Source organism: Meles meles, chromosome 11, assembly GCF_922984935.1.
Source record: "Meles meles chromosome 11, mMelMel3.1 paternal haplotype, whole genome shotgun sequence".
NCBI classification, from domain to species: Eukaryota; Metazoa; Chordata; class Mammalia; order Carnivora; family Mustelidae; genus Meles; species Meles meles.
The window spans coordinates 23,596,340-23,617,054 of record NC_060076.1 but is presented as its reverse complement, the minus strand read 5'-3'; the positions used below and the strand labels follow the sequence as shown (position 1 = coordinate 23,617,054).

The window sequence follows — 20,715 nt, the reverse complement described above, 5'->3', positions numbered from 1 at the left end:
GAAGGCAGAGAGAGCGGGAAGCAGGCTCCCCGCTGAGCAGAGAGCCTGACGTGGGGCTGGATCCTGAGACCCTGGGATCATGACCTGAGCCAAAGGCAGAGGCTTAACCCACTGAGCTACCCAGATGCCCCCCTCTAGTTTACTTTTTAATCAAAGGGTGACACACACAAAATAGGAAACTACTGGACTCCCAGAAGCCCCCGCATGCTTCTTTCCCATTTCTACCCCTTTCTTCCATCCTACAGGTACCACAGACTTGTTTTGCCTGCTTCGAAGTTCACAGCACGTACTGGCTTACAGCTGCCTAGGAATGTGGGGACACTGTCCTCCAATTCACAGACCTTGTATCTCTGAACAAAGGCACGCAGGTGGCACTTTACCACCCTAAGCTAAAGAGAAATGAAACTCAAGTCAATTAACAGCAGAGAACGACTTGGAATCACGGTGGCCCAAGGAGTCAGAGAGTCAAAGATAAGAGGAAGCCGTCATGGGTGGAGTGGGATGGTCAAAGTCCCACAAAAGGGGAGGGTCAGTTCCCGGATCAAAGGAACAACAAAAGGACAGGGACAAAAAAATAGGGGTGGTGGCAGGTGCCAGTGGGAGAAAGGCAGAGTTCAAGATTCATGGCCACCAGCAAGGCAGAAAGCAAGCAAACTGGAGAGAGCAGCATAGCCAGGCTGGCTGGGACCAACCCCAGTGCCCAGAGAGCATGCATGTCCCTCAGGAGACCAGACTTCTCTGGAAGGAGAATTCACTGGATTCCGAAAAGGAGGAATCAACAAAGAAAACCTGGTCCCCTCCTTCTTTAGGAAACCTTTTAATACGGACAATTTCAACTAAACGCAAAACAGCATATTAAACACCTGCCTCTCAGCTTTAACGATTACCAAGGTTCTGTATCCTCTTCATTCATTCCTCCATTAATTTTTTTACACATCTTTTTTGGCTGGTGGTAATAAATTTCCTTAACATATCTGCACGGTTTCACTTTGACGGGTGGAAACATCTGTGCAACCCCCCACCCTGGTACCATTCAGCCCGTTCCTGTCGCCCCATAAGGTTCCCGGGCAATCCCAGCAGCCCTCTCCAGGCCCCTAGAAGCAACGGCTCTTCTGATTTAGTTTCTCCACAGACTAGCTTTGCCAGTTCTAGAACTGCATATATGTGGAATCATATGGGGGGTACTCTTTTGTGGAAGGTTTATTTCACTCAGCATAATGCACAGGAATATAAAAAGAGGAGGCTTAAAATTCAGTTTGGGCCAAACCATAGAGACACGTCTTCATCGCCTTCTCATGCCATCTTATGTGCATAGCTAGAAGATAAACAACTGAGACTAAAAATAACCCACACTGGGATTCAGAGCCATGATTTTTCAATGGATTACTCAAGTCCTGCTTTCTTCCTTGGGTCCCATGTGCCAGATAGGAGTTTCTGCACATTTTAGCGCCAACTATCTCAGAGCTCTGCCCGATGAGGGCTGGCTTGCAACATGTTCTACACAAAGTAAGGTGTATCACTACTGTTTGCCTGTCTCCTGCCCTGGTTCTTCAGCAAGAAAAAATGTGAGGAAAGCATGGAAAAGCTACAGAATTCTCAGTGAATACAAAAGACCCATCTCCTCACTAAACAGGCAGCTGCTTAAGAAAAAAGATGCATCTTTGACTCCGTCTTGTATTCACCTAGCTCCCTGGCTTGGCTGTGTGTATACAGCAGGCACTCAGTAAATGTCCATCTCTTCATTATTTGCTCTTCCTTGAAAATGTGCACCCTGCCCAGATGGGGACAGTAAAAGAGCAGAATGGCCAAGAATTTAGGGTGCCTTCCTTTTGTCATTTGTAAAATAGTGATAGGAACATCAGCCCCTATGCTCAGGGACTTCTGAGCTGAAAAACCCACGTAAAATCAGCGCCTGGCAGAGAACAAGCATCCAGAGATCTACAGACATCAGCACCTGCCCCTCTGTCCCAGCCTCCTAGCTGGCCCTGTCAGACATAACTGCATTCCAAGCCCCAACCAGACTTTCCCCAGGAGTCTGATCTGCTGGCCCCTGACACTGGCCTCATCTAAAACACAATCAGTAGTGAATCCAGGTTTTGTGGCACCTTAAAACTTATACCATCTGGAGGACCTTTAAAAAAAAGAAAACAAACAAATAAAAATCTTACTTTTGCAAACTGTACAAAAGCAAAGACCAAGCCGACACAGTACTAGGGTCCCTCTCTACTGCTTCTCTCCTCTCAGGATTCTCTACCTCCCCAACCTGCCATGCACAAAACACGGGGGTCCCATCTCAGCTTCTCCCTCAATCCCACTCCTAAATCCAGCCACCAAATCCACTGGATTCCAGGTCCTCCAACTCCGCCGCACCTGCCTCTCCTGCCCATGTCCAGCATCACCCTGATTCAGACCCACAATGCTGGCGACAGCCTCTAAGTCTGTCCGTCCACCTCCAATCACCCTGCAGAGACAAAGTCCACGTGTCCAGGGGTGCTAGTCTCTCTCCCCGTCTCCTCTGCTTCTTCAGACACTTCTTCCTGCTGCCCTCCTCGGTGAGGCCGCTGTCACACTGTCCTTCCACCTGGACTGCCAATCTTCTGTCACTAAATGTTACAATCAGTGCAATGGTCACCTCCCCTGAAGCTTCGCATCCCCGGCGGAAATCCATCTCTACTTCCAAGGAACCCCTACACGATTTCCCCCGTCCAGCTGTGACGGTGCCCGGTCATTCTGCCTGGTGGTGTGGTTATCTGAGAAGCACAATGAGGCGGCAGGGAGTTCCAAAGAGTCAAAAGAACAAATGTACGTTTCTGGGTTGGTCTACCCCCTCAGCCAAATGGGACTGAGAACACCTGCTCTGCTGGCCTACAAGTTTTAAATGAGATGAAGACCGGAAACACAATGAAGATCCAACATGCTCAGCTGGCCTCAGAACCCGTGACCAACCTCAGCCCTATCATGAGCCAGAAGTCCCCAGTAACATACCATCTCATACCACAGCCATTGTGGATCCTTCTACACAAGGGCACAGGGGCTCTCTTGGCTGCAAAGATACGATTTCTCCTGCCCGTGATCATCTCTCTCCAAGCCTTTCTTCACATATAAGCGGTAGTACAGTGTAAAGACTGAGAACATGTTTTACCAGAATTCTTTTTTAAGTATACACAGTATGATCACATTTTTGTTGAAAAAATTTTTTTGCCAACCCTTAGAGAAAAACGGACAGGGTTATACACAAAATGTCAAAGTGGTACTCTTGGTAGAGGTATTTTATGATTTATATTCTGTACTTTCTTTAATCAGTAATCCCTACACTAATTCTAATTTTAAACTAATTCTAAACTGAACAAGTATAGCTTTTATTTTTAAAAAGTGCAGAACTGGGGCACCTGGGTGGCTCAGTTGGTGAAGTGTCTGCCTTCAGCTCAGGTCATGATCCCAGGGTCCTGGGACTGAGCTCTGCACTGGGCAACTGAGCTCTGCATTGGGCTCCCTGCTCAGCGGGGAGTCTGCTCCTCTCTCTCACCTTTCCCCCACTCATTCTCTCTTTCTCTCAAATAAATAAAAACTTAAAAAAAAAAAAGAATAAAAAAGTAAAAAGTGAAGAACTGGTAGAACAAGGTAGCATTACTTTTTAATAAAAACAACATTTTCTCATTATTTTTTCCCTTTTCTTCTTCCTATTCAAGCAACTAGGCTGTTCTGATCTCATTACCTTCAGGAAAGGTATAGTCAGAAACTGAAAATGAGGATTGAAAAAAAATGATGAAGAGCCTGGATCCTGGAGCCAGACTTCCTGGGTGCACCACATTCTAGTGGCAAGAACCTGGAGCTGGTATCTGACTGTTTTGCACCTGGTTCCTTGTCTGTATAGGGCAATAGTCACCCTGTAAATTTTTTTGTGAGAATTAACTGAGTAAATATACAGGAAGCATTCAGAACTATGTCTAGCATACAGGAGGCACTAGTTTTAGAAGAAATCTTTTAGGTGGGATCCTTTTCACTTTTTTAGTTCTTGAGACTCAGTCCGCAACATTTCAGTGATCCTGGAATACCAGTTGGCTTCCGATGCTAGATACACAATCCTCAGACTCGACCTCTGACATGTGAAAAATCTCTAACAAAACTGACCCACTCCAATGGAACTAAGAACTTTCACTGTAGAATCCAACTCGGCAGGTCTGTTCTGCAGTCTCCTGGGGGGACCAATCCTGGTTTCTGCTCCTGGAGCCATATCATGTATGTCATTCTGATGCCACAGATTAATCCTCTCCTGGTGTTGCATTTCTGCCCTTCAATTTCTACTTCACACGTAGAGTTTACACTTCTAATCCCTCAGGGTCAAGGTCAACAGCAGGCAGAGCAGAGACCAGGAGGACGATGAGGAAGGCAAGAGCACACTTATGTGCTGTGTGTGTTCTCGCATGTTGCTTAACCTCTCTGAGCCTCAATCTCTTCATCCGCATAATGAGGTCGCTCATAGGAAGCACCTAGCTAATACAGTTGTGAGGAGCCAATGAGTTAGGCCATGTAAAGTGCTTCCATTAATGTTAATGGTCAATGTTCTCTGGAAACATTATGCCAAGTGAAAGACACCAGACATAAGAGGCCAAATATTCTGTACGATTCTGTTTATATGAAATATCCACAGCTGGCAAATCCACAGAGACAGAAAACAGATCAGTGGTTGCCAGGGGCGGGGAGAATGGTGAATGACTGCTTAACCAGTACAGGGTTTCCTTGTGAGGTCACGACAATGTTCTGGAGCTAGGCAGTGATGATGGGAACCTAATGCCTTGAGTGTACTAAATGTCACTAATGATCGAATTTTTAATGTGTACTCTACCAAAAGAAAATCATTTGCAAAAAAAAAAAAAAAAATCAATAATGTTTCCTTTTACTCGAATTACTACATGGACAACTACTCCAGCAAGGAAACCTACTGGTTCCCCTGCAAGGCAGAAATGGCCCTTGAGCTCTCAGGCAGGAGAGGGAAGACAAGACTCTGTAGCAGGGGAGAGGGTGTTCAGGACAAGCCTCACAGACATGGGAGCCTCTGAGACGCACCCTGAGAGACGGCCGGACCCTTTTCGGGCCAGAACTGGCCAGCGAGAAGGGGAAGAGCCCAGCAGAGGCGCGCAGGTGAGAAGTCAAGCACGGGGAGCGGAGGTGGGGGGAGCCAGAGGACCGGTGGGGTGCAGCCCAGGGGCAGACCTGCGGGAAAGTGGACATGGAGCCTGAGAAGGATTTCAGGCTGGTTCGGACGTTTACTAGCTGTGGGATGGGCAAAAATGCTCCTGCTGAGCTTTCTGTAAAGGGAGAATGCCCGTCATTATCTCAAAAAGGTGCTATTGGGACTAAATACGGCACCAAACGTAAAACACTACATGAACGTAAGGGGCGTGATGCCATGGAACGCTGGTTCTCAAACTTGGCTGTACTGCGGAATCCCCTCGGGAGTCTTAAAAAACCCTGAAATGACCGGGTCTCTGGTGGTGGTAGGCCGGCTGTAGACTGGTACCCCAGCAAAGCCAGGGGGCAAAGCAATGATGTGCTGAAGGCTGGAACACAAGGCAAAACAGCCCCCCAGGGTGCAGATGATGGAGGAGCCTGAAACCCCAGGCTGGGACTGGTGGGGGGTGGGGAGGGGCAGTCCTGAATGCTTGAGGTTGGTCACATGCTGACCGTGGGCTACCACAGCAAGGCTGAAGGTGTTTGTTCTCCTTTTCATGAGGGACAGCAGGTGTGCAGGGCGCTCCGCAGAGCTTCTAAGGAGGGCCCCCAGTTTTAACCACTTCATACTTCCTGCACCGGGCCTTGAACACACTAGATGATCCCGAATTTTTGTTGCTGTTTTTCACAAAGAAAGGAGGTAACACAGGTCTTGTCAGTCAAGGCACTGCAGCTCTCTGGACAAGTCACATGCGTGGAAGAGCTCTTCCCCTGAAGAGGGTTAATAAGATACATGGTGGGTTCCAATCAGGTACACACAATTCTCTTTCTTTTAGAAGACGGCATGTAATTTTTTCTTTTTCTTCTTCAGGGGTCTCAGAGCAACGATCCACGATCCACCTCAGCTTCTAGAATAAAACTACAGACTTTTGGACTTCCAAGCAAAATAAATCCTACAGAGAACCCTGATGATGCGTCCTGAACAAATACTTCCGACCTTGGCCTTCCTGCTCTCCCATTACAATATCCCGCCATCCGGACCTCCCTGTCTCAGCTTTCACCCTGGAGAACCCTGTGGGACCTGCCACCGCCCGCTTGCAGGAATGAATGGGGGCCAGTTCCAAGTCAGTCTGAGCCCCTCCCTGGACTCTGACCGGCCACCCTCGCGGCCATCCTCACAACTCGATGTCACTCAGCACACATGGCAACCGACTGAGTAGGTGGCTTGGACCTCGGGCCTCAGGCCCCGGCAAGCAGGAGCAATAAAAGGACTACGGTCAGTGAAATGCTGTGCATCAGGCTGCCAGCATGCTCTGCAGGTTAATAACTAACCCTCATAAGCCTTTTACAGTTTCCTGGGTCTTTCCTGGATGAAGCCCACGTCCATTTCATGGCCAGGCCAGAAGGCAGGCAGTGTTTCTGCAGGGCCCGGGGAGAACGGGGGCTGGCGTACAGAAGAGGTCGAGGAGTCTCAGAGAAGCCGAGAGGCCTGCTGACTGTCCGTCGGCCACGGAGAGGGGAAGCAGCCGGGAGGGTGCGTGCAGGCAACCACTCTTATTACACACTAATTACTGCTCATTTGCCACAGGTGAGCGGCAGCGGGCTACAAGGAGCAGCAGTGAATGTTCCAACGCACACAGGGAAGACCTGCCATCCCAGAACGCAGCTCTGGGCCATGTGGCTTCCAAGGGCTCCATTAAGGGCATAACCCAGTGTTTCCCGCTGCCCCACCATCTGCCCCGTCTCCCTTCTCTGAAGAGTTCCTTGATTCTGCTCCCTAAGATATCTGCTGCTTCCTCCAGCCAGGGGATGGGAAGGGCTCACTCGGGGCCTCCCAGAAAATGGAAGAGAACTCAAATAGGAGTGACCTAGAGAAAGGAAGATTCCAACGTCAAGGGAGACATTCAAAACCAGTGTCAAGAGAAGCACCTGGGTGGCTCAGTTGGTTAAGCATCTGACTCAATTTTGGCTTAGGGCATGATCTCAGGATCATGAAATTGAGCCCTATATCGGGGCTGCATGCCCTGCTTAGGATTCTCTCTCCCTCTTCTGCCTCTCCCTGCCCCCTACTCTCTCCTTCTCTCTCACGTTCAAAAAAAAAAAAAAAAAAAAAAAAGTCAAGGAGCTAATGCAGAAAGAGGAGTTACAGAGTTACACACAGAAAAAAAAGAAAAGACATTCTTTCATCAAATATACTGAAAACTTTCCAGAGATGAGGAATTTGGACCTTTTCAAAGAAGCAACATCCTATGAAAAATAGAGGATGCATGGGGTCACTGGCAGGACTTGAGCAAGGAGTAGGAATTTTGAATGGATTATTTCAAGCCTCAGTGCCTTTGCATATGCTGATCTGGCCACCAGGAAAGCTGTTCTCCCATTTGTCTTCAGAGCCCAACTTACTTTCTGGGATTTTCTGGTTGCCCATTTGTCCCACTCAGTCCCCCTACCTTAGACCTTTTTTTGAGCTTAAAGTTCTCTGTGGCACTCTTCACACCAGGTGTAATAACTTGTCTCCACCCAAGCTTCTTCAGGACAAAGAGCCTTCTTATTGTTCTGTGTGCCCAGAGTTAGATGCATCAAATAATGCCAGTTCCCTGTACCAAGAGCACTTCAGGGTAACCAAATATTGAGGATGCCATCGACAAAATCCAGAAAGTGAGAAACCATTAGAGGACAAACCGGCAAATAAATGACCCCAAAAAGGCGGGGGGAGGTGAAAACTCTAGATTAAGACATTTAAATGGTTGGGTAGGGAAAATGGAGAGATGCTGGGCAAAGAACACAAACTTTCAGTTAGAAGATGAACAAGTTCTGGGAATCTCAAATACAGCAATGGTGACTATAGTTAATTATAATGTACAATATGCTCGAAATTTGCTAAAAGTGGATCTCAGAAACTCACTAAGATACACATGACTGTAACTGGTGAAGCAACAGTCCTGTCCGTTAGCTCGATGCACAGTAACAGCTTTTACTATTTATACCTCTATCAAATCACCAAGCTTTACACTCCAAACGTATATGATTTTTATTTGCCAATTATACCTCAACAAGCTAGGGAAAAAATATTTTGAAAACAATTTTTAAAAAGCTCTAGATAAAATATCAACCAAATGCAATGAAAGGACCTTGCTGACAGCCAAATAGGACAATCTGAACACTGACTAAATATCTTCCGATAACCATTTTCTAGGTGTTTTACTGGTATGGTGGATCTATTTATAAAAACATAACCCTCGTCTTTTAGAGATGTACACTGAAGTGCAAGTTTGAAATTACATGTTTGGAGTTTGTTTTAAAGTCATCGGGAAAGGGGGAACCTGCGTAGCTCAGTCGGGTTAAGTGTCTGCCTCTGGCTCTGGTCATGATCCCAGGGTCCTGGGATCAAGTCCCACATTGGGCTCCCTGCTGAGCAGGGAGCCTGCTTCTCCCTCTCCCTCTGCTGCTCCCCCTGCTGTGCTATCTCTCTGTTAAATAAAATCTTTAAAAAAAAAAATCATTGGGAAGGGATGAGGTAAGGATACAGATGGCCATAAGTGTGGCCATATTGATAGATGAAGCTTGATGATGGATACTTGGGGTTCATTATGTGGTTCGTACATGGAGTTCTCTCTACTTCTGCATAGGCTTAGAAATTTCAATAATAAAAACTGAAAAAAAATAGGCAGTATTGAAGTGCAATCTATAGATACCTACAATTCCTCACCAAAACCCACCAGCGGCAACTGACCCTAAAATTCACGCGCAGCAAAACTGAAGTCAAAACATTAATTCCCCACTTAGGAAGGAAAGGCCTGCGTGGGAACTCAGAGAGAAGTGTTCTCGCTTCCGTGAAGGTTACCTCAGAAGAAGGCGACACATGGGAGACAATCTCATAAAGACTAGCAGGGAAAAAGCTGAACACAACAGGAGAAACAGGACAACTAAAAAAACAGGCAAAAATCACAGAACAAAGTCTTCTAAGAAGAAATATGGTTATGGTTCACAAACACAAGCAGACACACTCAACCTCATTACTGACTGAACAGTGAAAACCACGGTGACTTTCCTCGAACTCCCACTAGACTAATAAAATAAAACAAAAAAAGCTGCACAATGCCAAGTGTGGAAGAATGGATTCACAGACGCTTTTATATGCTGCTGGGACTCTGGGAAAACGATTTCACGTGATCTTACAAGGCCCTGTGCACTACCCTCCCAGCCAGTCCACTCCTGAGTGGATACCCAGGAGAGACGCTTGCTTGCATATACGCACCAGGAGACTCATTCCAGGAGGTTCAAAGCAGTACTTTTTTCCAAAAGCTCCAAACTGGAAACATCCCAAATGTCCACCAGCAAAAGACAGATTTCAGTAGATTCATGCAATGGAATTCTAGAGGAATAACAACTAGGGTGAGCTCATCAATATGGACAAATCTCATGAACATGGTATTGAAAAAAATCAATTTTTATAAAGTTTACAAGCACACAAAACAATATATCATGTGGATAAACATACAATGCAGTAAACCTATAACACAGAAAAGGAAAGGACGAGAGACATTATTTCAGGGGAGTGCAAGGGCGGGAAGTGTGGTCAGGAGGAACATCGGGGCTTTAACTGCATTAGTGATATCTTTGTATTATTTGGTTTGTTTCTTTTTAAAGATTTTATTTACTTATTTGAAAGAGAGCAAGAGAGAGCACAAGCAGGGGGAGGCACAGAGGGAGAGGGAGAAGCAAACTCACCACTAAGCAAGATGGGGGTTAGGGGGTGAGGCTCAATCCCAGGACCCTGGGATCATGACCCGAGCAGAAGGCAGATGCTTAATCCCGATGTCTTTGTTTTTTAAATTCGGTGGTGGGTACACAGACGTTTATGGTATTATTTTTCTTTAAACTATTCCTGGTACACTCTTTTGTATTTATATTTGCAGCACCAAAAAATTGGAAGACCGAAGACCTGCCCACATGGAGTAATTCAGACAACAGAGTGTCAGCGGGGAGATGAAGAGCAGATAACCTGGGACGATGACCAGCACAGAGCAGAAGAGTCTCAGGGGAGAGAACGCCAGAATGGAACCACGAGCGGAGGGCTGGGGACATTTGGGTCTCCGATGGCAGTGCCACTAGTGAACAGGCAGGACTGAGCTAGGAAGGCCTAGACCTGCACAGAAGTCCATAACAAACGAGATGCAGGGTTGGCCTGCACTGGACTACTACTCAGCCTGAAAAAGGAAGGGCACTCTGATGCATGCTACGGCACGGATGACCTTTATTGCTATGCTGGGAGAGCAGTCAGGCACAAAGGGATAAATCCTGCACGATTCCACTTATAGAAGATAACTGGGGTAGTCAGATTCGTAGAGACAGGAAGTAGAGGGGTGGCTGCCAGGGGCTGCGGGGAGGGGGTGGACCATTATCCTTTAACGGGCACAGAGTTCCAGCATGGAAGGATGACTGGAAATGAAGGGTGGTGACAGCCGCAGAGCTATGTCAATGCACTCTGTGCCACCGAACTGGATGCTTAAACATGGTTAAAACGGTAAATTTTATGTTACTTACATTTTATCACAATTAAAAAAAAAAAAAAACGTAATTCAAAGTGGTTGTCGCTGACCAAGCACGGAGGTGGGCGAAAGGAAAAGCACTATCACGCGGACCTCAGCCTGCCGGAGCTGAGGTCAGGTGCAACAGGGACTACAACAAATGGAAAAGAAACGGGCGTGGAAGAGGCACGACAGGGCTGAGGGACGCCAGCGCCGCAGGCCCCCATGGAACCAGGCGGTCCATGTCCCCCAAGCTGGGCTGGCAGCAGGGACGGTCCTACATTTGCAACTGAGCTCGGTGCTGGGAAACAAGGAAGCTTGAGATGATCCCACAGGGGGCACAGCACCCTGAGCATCGCATCTTCTAGTCCTTAGCTTCCACAAAGAAACTCTGGGCACTCGGCCAGCTATGACTTTAGGGGAAAGACCCGGAGAAATGACAGCCAGGACCCGAGGGCCAAAGATGCTGAAAGGCGAAGACAGCAGGTTTTCCTGCATGAAATTCTGACCTGTCAAATTACAAAGGAGCTCCCAGGAACACACGGTGCAAGCAGGGAGGCCGAGTGTGCCCAGCATGGCTGGCGGAAGAGCACTAGAAAATGTGTCAGAAATCCTAGATGCAATTGAGACTCTACCACACTTATTACCTGAGTGGCCCAAGGCCACATGCTAGCTGAGACCACGTGTAAACAGGATAATAACACCTTCCCGCACGGCAGCAATTAGGCGAGTGACACAGATTCTGCAAGCCTAAGGGGTAGGGTTGCCTATCAGAGAAGATACCAGGTGCTTTGCATATCAACCGTCAACCCCAAGACAGGGAGAGACAAGTATTACTCACGTCACGTCATACACACACACTGCAGGGAGAATGCAGTCTAGAGTCGTTCACAGAAGAGGGCACCAAATGATGGGGGTTCGTCACGAAAGCTTGGATGGGAGAAAAAAAAAATCTACAACGGGTTTATGCGCAGGTATATGAAAGCACAGGGACGGAAGCTGGGCGGCAGGATGGGAATATGCAGAATGCTTTTCTGTGTGAGAAGTTCAGTGTTGTTCTATTAACACTTTTTCAAAATGTAGGCTACTTCTGACCTCAGTGTTGAAAATTTATGGCCATCAAACCAGACTGTCCTGTGGGCAGAAGTATATTCAATGAGCGTGCCTGAAAGCTGCAACTCGTGGGGCACCTGGCTGGCTTAGGCGGAGAGTGTATGACTCTTGGTCTTGGGGTCGTGAGTTCAAGCTCCACACTTGGGGTAGAGGTTACTTAAACAAATAAATATTTGGTAAAAAATAAAATAAGCATATAAATCTGATTTCTGGAAACCCCAATTGGCCTGCAAAGGAGGCTCAGAGGTCCCCATCCACCTCAGGAGCCCTGGAACAGTCTCAGAACCCACCCCCAGCAAGGCCTGCTCCTGCTGTCAGAGAGACTTTCCAGACCTTGAATCTCTCCTGACAGTCTGAGCTTCCAGCTGGAGTCTACCTTCACTAGCTATGTGACGTGGCCAAGTGTTTGAACCTGTCTCCTGAGCCCCAATCCCCCCTCTACAAATCAGGGATAACAGCCATAACACCATCCAAGTTTTTGTGAGAATTCAACAAGACAATTCCTTAAGCACTTAGCACAGACCAGGCACATAGCAAAAGCTCAATAAGCCTCAGCTCTGATTAGCTCAAGACACACATCTGTGCTTTCAAGGTTCTTCACTTGCTCCTTTAAGATTTAGGGACACAGCCAGAGCTCCACAATCCTCCTCTACTCTGAGGAGCCCAGAGCTCAGGAAATGGGGTTTTCTGGCTCCAACCTCCACGCATTTACACCTGCTGTTTCCTCTGCCTTGACACCTTCTGACCAAATCTGCAGCTGAACTCCCTCCTGTGCATCTTCTGGGACAACCTGATGTCACTTTGGGCATCAAACCATCGCCAGCCCCACCCCACAGATTGGCTGCTCACCCTCTGCCTTCCTTCAGGTGGAGCTACCAGTTACGTATTCACCCAGTTTCCCCTTTGAGATCAGAATGATCTCATCCCTCATGGATCCCTCCCCAACGCTCCGTGCAGTGTAAGTGCTGACTGTTTACTACGGGTACACAGAAACATTCTGGGAAACAATGAAAAATAAACCAGAAATGAAAATCAAGCAGGACTAGTGAGATCAACCCCACTCTAGAGAGAAGCCAGAGGCTGCAGAGGGAGACCGGGGGCATCAGGGCAGAGGGGGCACACCCGGGACGCTGCAGGCTTCCCGCCCATCTCTGCCAGATCGGCTTCCGCTGGTAGCTGAGCATGGGCATCCCTGGCCAGTGAGAGGACAGTGACCACCCCAAGCAGGTGGTCAAGCCCCCAGACGTGAGAGAATTCTGCGGCCCCATCAGCAGGGCCTCAAACCTGGCAGAAAGCAGAGCTGATGGTGGGGCGAGGCTCTCCAAGGATGGGGAGCCTGCTTCTCACTCAGGCAGGGGCAGTGCATAGGTGGACAGCTCAGAGGGCAACCAGCCCTGGGAACTGAGGGTTCCTGGGAACTGTAAAGGGGGGCCAATGGCCTCCACCCCCAAGGGACACAAACTCAGGGCCTGTGATCCCTATTCAATGGTGCCAAAGAGGTGGACTTTCAATCAACCCACGCAAATTCATCATTTTGAGTACATATTTATACCTAAATACAAAAAGAAAAAAAAAAAGACTACAGATGGATATACACCACAGTTTTAACAGGTTATCTCTGATGAAATTCTAGATGTTTCCACTTCTCTGGGTTCCCTGCATTTATTTTCTAGCCTTTCTGCTTTAAGCATGTTCTAATGTGAAATGAAAGTAGGGGCCGAAGACACACACCAATCTGAAAAAAGGGAAAATAAAAAAAATCCAGCAAGATGAATCTGCCTGTCCCCAGCTACACAGGCCAGAGAAGGAAACCCGAGTGCCCACAGAATCAGGTGCCCGCTGAAGGGAGCACTCCAGGCAGAGTGGAGGAGGCCGGGCGCAGGGACCCAGGCAGTGGGTAAGGAGGAACACCTGTTTTGAAGACAAATTGTGGGTGGAGGATTTCTGTGGTTTCTGAGTGGATATTTTTTTAAGTCCCTATGCAAGAATTTAAGGGAAAGTACCCCCCCAACCCCCACCGAGACACACATACGTGCAAGCGCGCTGACCTTTTGCTATTTCAAAATTAAACAGACCTGTGCCTGCATCCCTGAGGTGCACTAGGGATAGAATTCAGCGAGATTATGCACGTGAACGTGCTTAGCAAGTTAATATTTGTTCGGTCCTGGACCAGCGTAGGGTCATGTTACTGGCACGGGAAACGCTGACAGACACCGCCCTCCCCCATATTAACACCGACAATCCAGCAAGTGTGAAACCACAGTGTGATAGAGGTCACGTCGGTATCCCACTTGGGAAGAATGTTCACCTCTCTTCTTCCCTGACTGCCCCCGCTCCCACTACCCCTCCTTTAAAACAAAGTTATTTTTACAAACACATAACTTAGACCCAGGTAGGGGTCTGAGGTACCCCATGGCCTCATTCACGGGCTGGGGCTGGGGGGTCAGCACGGGAGGACCACCTTGAGCCAATACCTTCCCTCAGGGGCAGGAAAAAGTAAGCCACCCAGAGGCCCAGGATGAGAAAAGGTGTCCACAGAAGTCAGAACTTTGGGAAAGGGTGGAAATGAGGAGCTGCCTTCCTCCATTTTCTGGGGTGTCCTCAAGGGTCCCCCATTTCGCCTACACCCGAGGGTGAAGACCTCCCCGCCTCCACACCAGATCCCACGAGGCCTCTGCCCTCCCCTCCGCCCACACTCAACTGACTCCCCCTGCCCACCACTCTGCCCGGTCCTGCAGGCCAGGCCCTTGTCAGCCCTCACCTGGGCCACTGCAACAACTGCCCCAGCCTCACTCCACTGTGACAAAAATGCGCTCCCCTAAAGCTCAGGCTGACACGGCCAACCCCCAGCTCAGAGATGACCATGGCGCTCGTGTGCCTACAGTAGTTTTTTTTTTTTTTTAAAGATTTTATTTATTTATTTGACAGAGAGAGACACAGTGAAAGAGGGAACATAAGCAGGGGGAGCAGGAGAGGGAGAAACAGGCTCCCTGCTGAGCAGGGAACCCGATGGGGGGGGCTCGATCCCAGGACCCTGGGATCATGACCTGAGCTGAAGGTAGACACTTAACGACTGAGCCACCCAGGTGCCCCCCCCCCCACAGTAGTTCTTAATGCATGGCACGGCTGCCCTCTGCTCCCCGTTCTACCGCCGGTACTTTTGACAGGGTGTGAAGGGACCCTGGCCACCAGAATCGCCTGGGATAGTTGTGAGAAGACCAGCTTCCTGGACTCCTCAGTCAGAAATGCTGGGGGTGAACCCTGGGAATTTTAACTGGAGAAAAAAAGAAAAAAAAAGTCCTGGCTGCACTCTGGAGTACACTGCAGTTAGGGAACTATTTTGCTGGCATTTCCCATTGTTGGGGAAAATGGGTCCTACTCCCAACAGCCAGGAACACATCCCACCCCCTTTCCACGCACGGTCCTGGGTCAGGACTAGGGGGGCGGTCTTTCTACCACTGATCCTACACTACCTCCAAAGGCTAGGCACTTGGGGTTCCCGTAGTAACCCATTCCGACTCTTCCCTGAGTGACTAAAGGGCAGTCAAAATCAGTTTCCATGCACAGGCCTCCGTTTCCCATACACACAAAGGATGGGGCGTGTGTTGTCTAGGGTCCCTTTCAACTCTGAAATAAGGCATATGATCTTTATGTTCTATCACATGGACTCTGCTGTATCAAAGATTCTAGCTCTAAAACTGTAAGAATTTTGCATCTAAGGTGGGGGGTGGGGGTGGGGGGTGGGGATATCCTTTCTGCATCTACAGTGAAACAGGTCTGCTAAGCCTCTGCCTTCCACTGAGGTCTTGATGTCAGGTCCTGGGACTGGCCCCACACCTGACTCCCTGCTCAGCCAAGAGTCCGCATCTCCCTCTGCCTGCCTCTCCCCCACCCCCGTGCTCTCTCTCTCCTTCTCTTTCATAAATAAATAAAGTCTTAGAAAAAAAAAATAGAGTGAAACTTTCAAAAAAGCATCCCTCACACCCCATCCAACTTCTGATTTCCACAAAGAGATGTTTAGCCTTCCTGCCGCAGCTTTTTGGGGCTTTTCAGGTCCATCCCTAGACAGGCTTCCCAGCCCTTTCCATAGGCCAGAGAGGAGGTGTGGGAGGTGTGTGAGGTCACAAGTGAGCCGGGGCCTGCTGTGTGCTGAAGCTTTGTACACTGTTCATCACATAAACCTGCCGACATCCCCATTTGAAAAACCAGGAAATGGATGCTCAGAGGGCCTGAGCGGCCCAAGGCTGCACAGCCGCCCGGAAAGACTTCAGCGTGGCTCTTCCGAAGCTCTCCCTGCTTGCACCCACCACAGCGGGGGGATGCTGAGTTCCAGATTTGGTGAAAGCGACCACACCAATCACACCACTCCAGACCCAAGAGCCGTGCCCTCCAAGGCATGGAGGGAGTGCTAACCAGCCAGTCGCGCACACGTCCTCACAGCTTTCCACCCAGAGCTGCTGGAAACTGTGCACGCAGGGGAGGGGGGAGACGGGGCTGAGCAACAGCCACACGAGCGAAAGCAGCAAAAGCGATGCCAGGGATTTAGTCAACAGAGAGCTAATATGAGTCAACAGCGGGTGCCGCTGCCAAGCACACTAATGGGATCTTCAGCTGCATTAATAGAAGGCAAGTGTCTGGGGCAGGCCGAGGGAGTCCTGCCCCGCTCGGACCAGACCACACCTGAGGGCAGCGCAGGGCCAGGCAGCTCTTAGGAGAGGGAGGCAGTGCCTTCCCAAGCAGGGCCAGGTTTTCTGATGACGAGCGGCTCAGGGTGCCTCTCCGGGCTGCAGGGTGAGCCAGGGACTCCCCTGGAAGCGAGGTTTGCACAGCAAGCCCATTTCAGGCTGCACGGTATAGAGGGATTTTTTAAAAGACCCTTTTGTTCACATTTTATCAAAGGTTGAGTAACCACAGTGAAGGTTAAAAACAGGCAGGCATGCTAGGGGGTGCAGCCCGCCAGCAGACAAGGGGGTTTGGAGGCCCTGCTGGGGGACTGCTGAAATGATCACAGGTGCTTCTTCCTTTATTACATATATACATCCACAGGCCACGGATTAGCCCAGGAGTGGACTTGACATGAGGAGTATTCTAAAAATGCACAAGGGACGCAGATTTGAGATCCTACCACCTCAAGTGTCAAAGTCTCCGGGAAGACCCCGTAACCCGCCCATACCCCAGCACCCTGTCTGGGTGAGCCGGTCCCCACCCTGTCACATCACAGAGCACCACTCAGAATAAAACGTCGTGTTTCCACCTGTGTTTCCCAGGAGCCTCCGGGCCACCCCTCGTTCACTTTTGCACACGGCACCGTGCGTGGCCCACAGGAGGCGCCCAGTAAATGCGGACCGCAGACGGAGGTGGCCCGGCACCGAAGGCGCTGCCGGGGTCAAGTCAACTGCAGAACCCGTGTCCAGATCAGGGCGAATCAAACGGCTGATGACAACGCATGACCCCTGTTCCTGTGCAGAGCAAAGGAATTCTTGAAGCTAACACCACCACAGGGTCTTCATAACAAAGGAGCCATAGTCATCCTGGCAAGTGCACGGGGTGCCCGTGGAAGTGACAGGGGGACAGAAAATCCAGCTTAGCTATGGCAGCCAACGGTGAATCCTATCTGTGTGACGGAGCAGGGCAACACCAGAGCCCAGGAAGCGGTGAAAACCAGGAAAGCAGAAGAGGGGGACCATGGCAAGTGGGGCTACATGCCCAACAGGACAGCACAAAACGTGAGCCCGGGGAAATGCGTCTTAGGAAGGAGCACGCGTGCTACAGATCCATCCACAAATTCACTGGGAGACTGGCGCTAACCTCGTACTTGGGGGAATTAATTACAGCAGCTAAAACTCTGATCTGGGAAGACTAGCGCAGGAGATTGTGTGATGCAGTTCTAATATCTAATAAATCTTTAAATCAATGAGCCGTGCCCACTGGTGGTTTTTCTTGATCATTCCTCCCTGAGGGCTCACATGACAAAAGCCTGCATTTTGTCTTTGGACAGGTGGCTATACATAGGCGTGTGTCTGTATAAATAAAATTTGGGGTTCGCTCTGTCACATCTTAAAAGCATCAAGAAATCTGCCACCATTAAGAAAACCCAGGGAAATCTCTTGTCAAGCAACCTTTCCTAAGGCGTAAGGCGGAGAAACCTTTCCGGATGTAAAATATCCCCCTTCCCCCACGCTCGGTGAGGGCCCCATCCCAACCTGTTTGCTGGGGTACCTGTCTGGGTTGATCCACCACGCATGCATTTGGCTCAGTCTGCATTTTTCATCTGAGAAACCCCACTTAAGCCTGTCGCACAAACCTGACAGAAGCAATACATTTTATAAACGAATCATCCCTGGAGAACAGACAAGAAAATCCTCTAGGAGCTCCGTCAAAGTTCTCAGGGAAAGCATTCCTCTCCCCATCCGAGATGCAAAATACGCCACATCCTCTCCACACACCAGCTGCCCAGCTCTCCAATCCTCCCGGCTCCTGGGGCCTCCCCTCCCAGCTGAAGACGAGCTGGAGAGCCTCAGTCGTGGGGAGGAGTAACATTTTAATGCTATTTTAAAGACAACAGCTCCAAGCACAGGAACACTGGCTCCTTTTCCCTGAATAAAAAGGCCCCACAAGGGTATTATCATAACAAAACGATATTCTATGGAGAGCACTAGGAGGCACAAAAATAAAATTGCCATAAATTGAAACTGTCTCAAAATTACACCTAAGGCTGCATTAAAGTCCAGGCCAAGCAGCGTTGGATTTTCCCATCTAAAAGCCATACAGGTTCCTAGTTCCCTCCTACTTCCCTCGGGAAGCCTGAAGAATTTCTCACACCCGGGAAGGCCTACATGTTTCCTTTGGAAGTCTGGTTATGTTCTTTTTTTCGCGTGAACCCCTCTGAATGATCGGTGACATTCATCTAAAAGCTCCACCGGCGCTGTGTCCTCAGTCACACCCAAAGATTCCCAAAGGCACCGTCTGCCTCAGCGCCGGGTGCCCAGTAAGCGCCCATTATTGTGCGGATTTGATTTGATCACATCTGGCCCCTTCGGGCTAGAAAGCTGGACGCCCTGGCGGGGACAACAGCGCCAGCCTAGCTCACTGCTGGAGGGGGGCGGGGTGCAACCACCTGTGGGCGGGTGGCCCCGCACCCGGCGCCACCGCCGGGGGGGTTCCTCGGCCGCCCCATGCACTTTGCTCGGGGTGCTGGTGGGGGGCAGTCCCGCATGCCAGGCCCAGTGGACGTCCTAGGGCCGACTCCCAGCGCCCCAGCAAAGGGCTTTGCCGGTGCAAAGTTGGCCGGATCCAAGAGTCGATTGTAGAGTTAGCTCCCAAGTCACCCAAATCCCTGCGAAGCGGAGGGGTGTTAGGGGCTCTGCGATTCGGATGGGACAGGGGTGGGGGACATCGAGGGGGTCGGGAGAGAAATGGTGCCCTAGATTCCCTCCCAAACTTGGGGCACCTGCTGGGCAGCAAAGGAGGGGGCTTCTCCTCCCTGCCGTCTCGACAAGGCCTGGTGGCGACTTTGTGGGGGCAAGCAGGCCACCGCCGGGCAGTTCCCGCATTGCTTTGAGATTTTTCTAACCAATAACCCAGCACCAAGAAGGCCCCCGTTGGAACCTGGGGGACGAAAGGGGAACACCGGTCACCCGCGCCAGGGGGCGGGGACTCGGGAAGAGGGGACTGGGTGAGCGGGGGAGGGAGTGAGGCCCTAGGGACGAGGTGGGAGCCGGAGAAGGCGCGACCCAGCAGCGCAATGTCCCAAGACGTAGGCACGGGGCCACCTAAAGGGCTCCAGAAGAGATCGGGACGGAGTGGCTCGAGAGGGAAGGAGGGAGAGGGAGTGCTCGCAGGAGAAGGGGGAAGGGATCCCCGAAGAGGTGCAAGAGGGGCACCCAGAGAGGAACACTGGGGGAGGGGAGCTGTCCGAAGGGGTGCCAGTGCCCCGGACTCGGCCCGTCACTCACCGGCAGGTCCACGCTCACTTCGGTCCCGTCGAGCAGGAAGACGCGGCAGTACAGGGTGGCCTTGGCAGCGCCGGCGGCGGAGATGTGCACGGCCGCGCCGCCCGTGAGCAGGGGCCCGCCGCCGGCCGGGAACACGCTGCCCCCCGGCGCGGCGGGCAGCGTCGAGGAGGCGGCGGCAGCGGCCGGGCCCCCCCGCGCCCCCCCGTCGCGCTCGTCCCCCAGCCCGGCGGCTCCGCGCCCCGCCGCGCCCCGTGCGTAGCGCTGCATGGAGCGGCGGCCAAAGGTCCGGCGCAGGAACCGCAGCATCCTGGCTGGGGGCGCCCCCTGCCTCCGCCCCCTGCGCCGCCGCCGCTGCGCCGCCGCCTGGGAGCGCCCCGCGACGCCGTCAGTGCCCGCGGCCGCCTGCGCCGCCTCCCAACGCCTGCGGCCCGGGGCTCGCTCCCGCCGAGGCCGAGGCCGCGCTCCGGCTGCCTGCGGGGCGCGCCGGCCCGGCCAGCGCCGGCCGCGAGTGGCCGCGGGCGGGAGGGCGCGCTCGGGGCGGCCCCGGGGCCGTCCCGCCGCCGCCGCCGCCGCCGCCGCGCGCTCTCCCGGGCCGGCGGCCCGAGCTTGCAGCTGAGGGGCCGCTCCCGACGGCCGGCCGCGGGCGGCCCCGGAGCTGCGAGGGGCGCGGGGCGCGGGCTGCGGGCTGCTCCCGCGCCGCGCGCCGGCCGAGGGCCAGCCGAGCAGGGCGCCTGCGTGCTCCCGGCGCGCTCGCTCCCACTCGCCGCGCCGCGCCCGGGGCCGGAGGAGGCCCCGCCGAGCGCCGGCTCCTGAGGCGCCTTTTCCTGCGCCCGCAGCCCCCGCCTCCCACCTGGGAGGCTGCACCTCCAGCCGCCGCCGCCGCCGCCGCCGGGACTGCAGCACGCCCTCCTCCCTCGGGGCTGCGCCGGGTAATTGCAAACCGGGGC

At 51.5% G+C, this 20,715-nt stretch overlaps 1 protein-coding gene across 5 annotated transcripts in view; it reads right to left on the bottom strand.

Annotated features, from left to right (window-relative positions):
- The window catches only part of EPB41L4B (erythrocyte membrane protein band 4.1 like 4B), a 123,726-nt gene extending 103,451 nt beyond the window's left edge, over nt 1-20,275 (bottom strand). For 2 of the 5 annotated variants that reach the window (XM_046021784.1, XM_046021786.1), the window contains exon 1: nt 19,769-20,275. In XM_046021784.1, the coding sequence (XP_045877740.1) occupies nt 19,769-20,074 (306 nt within the window). In that variant the 5' untranslated portion in view covers nt 20,075-20,275. The remainder of the gene's footprint in view (nt 1-19,768) is intronic. The other 3 variants (XM_046021785.1, XM_046021787.1, XM_046021788.1) reach the window with 3 other exon arrangements.
- Between the last annotated feature and the right edge of the window lie 440 nt (nt 20,276-20,715).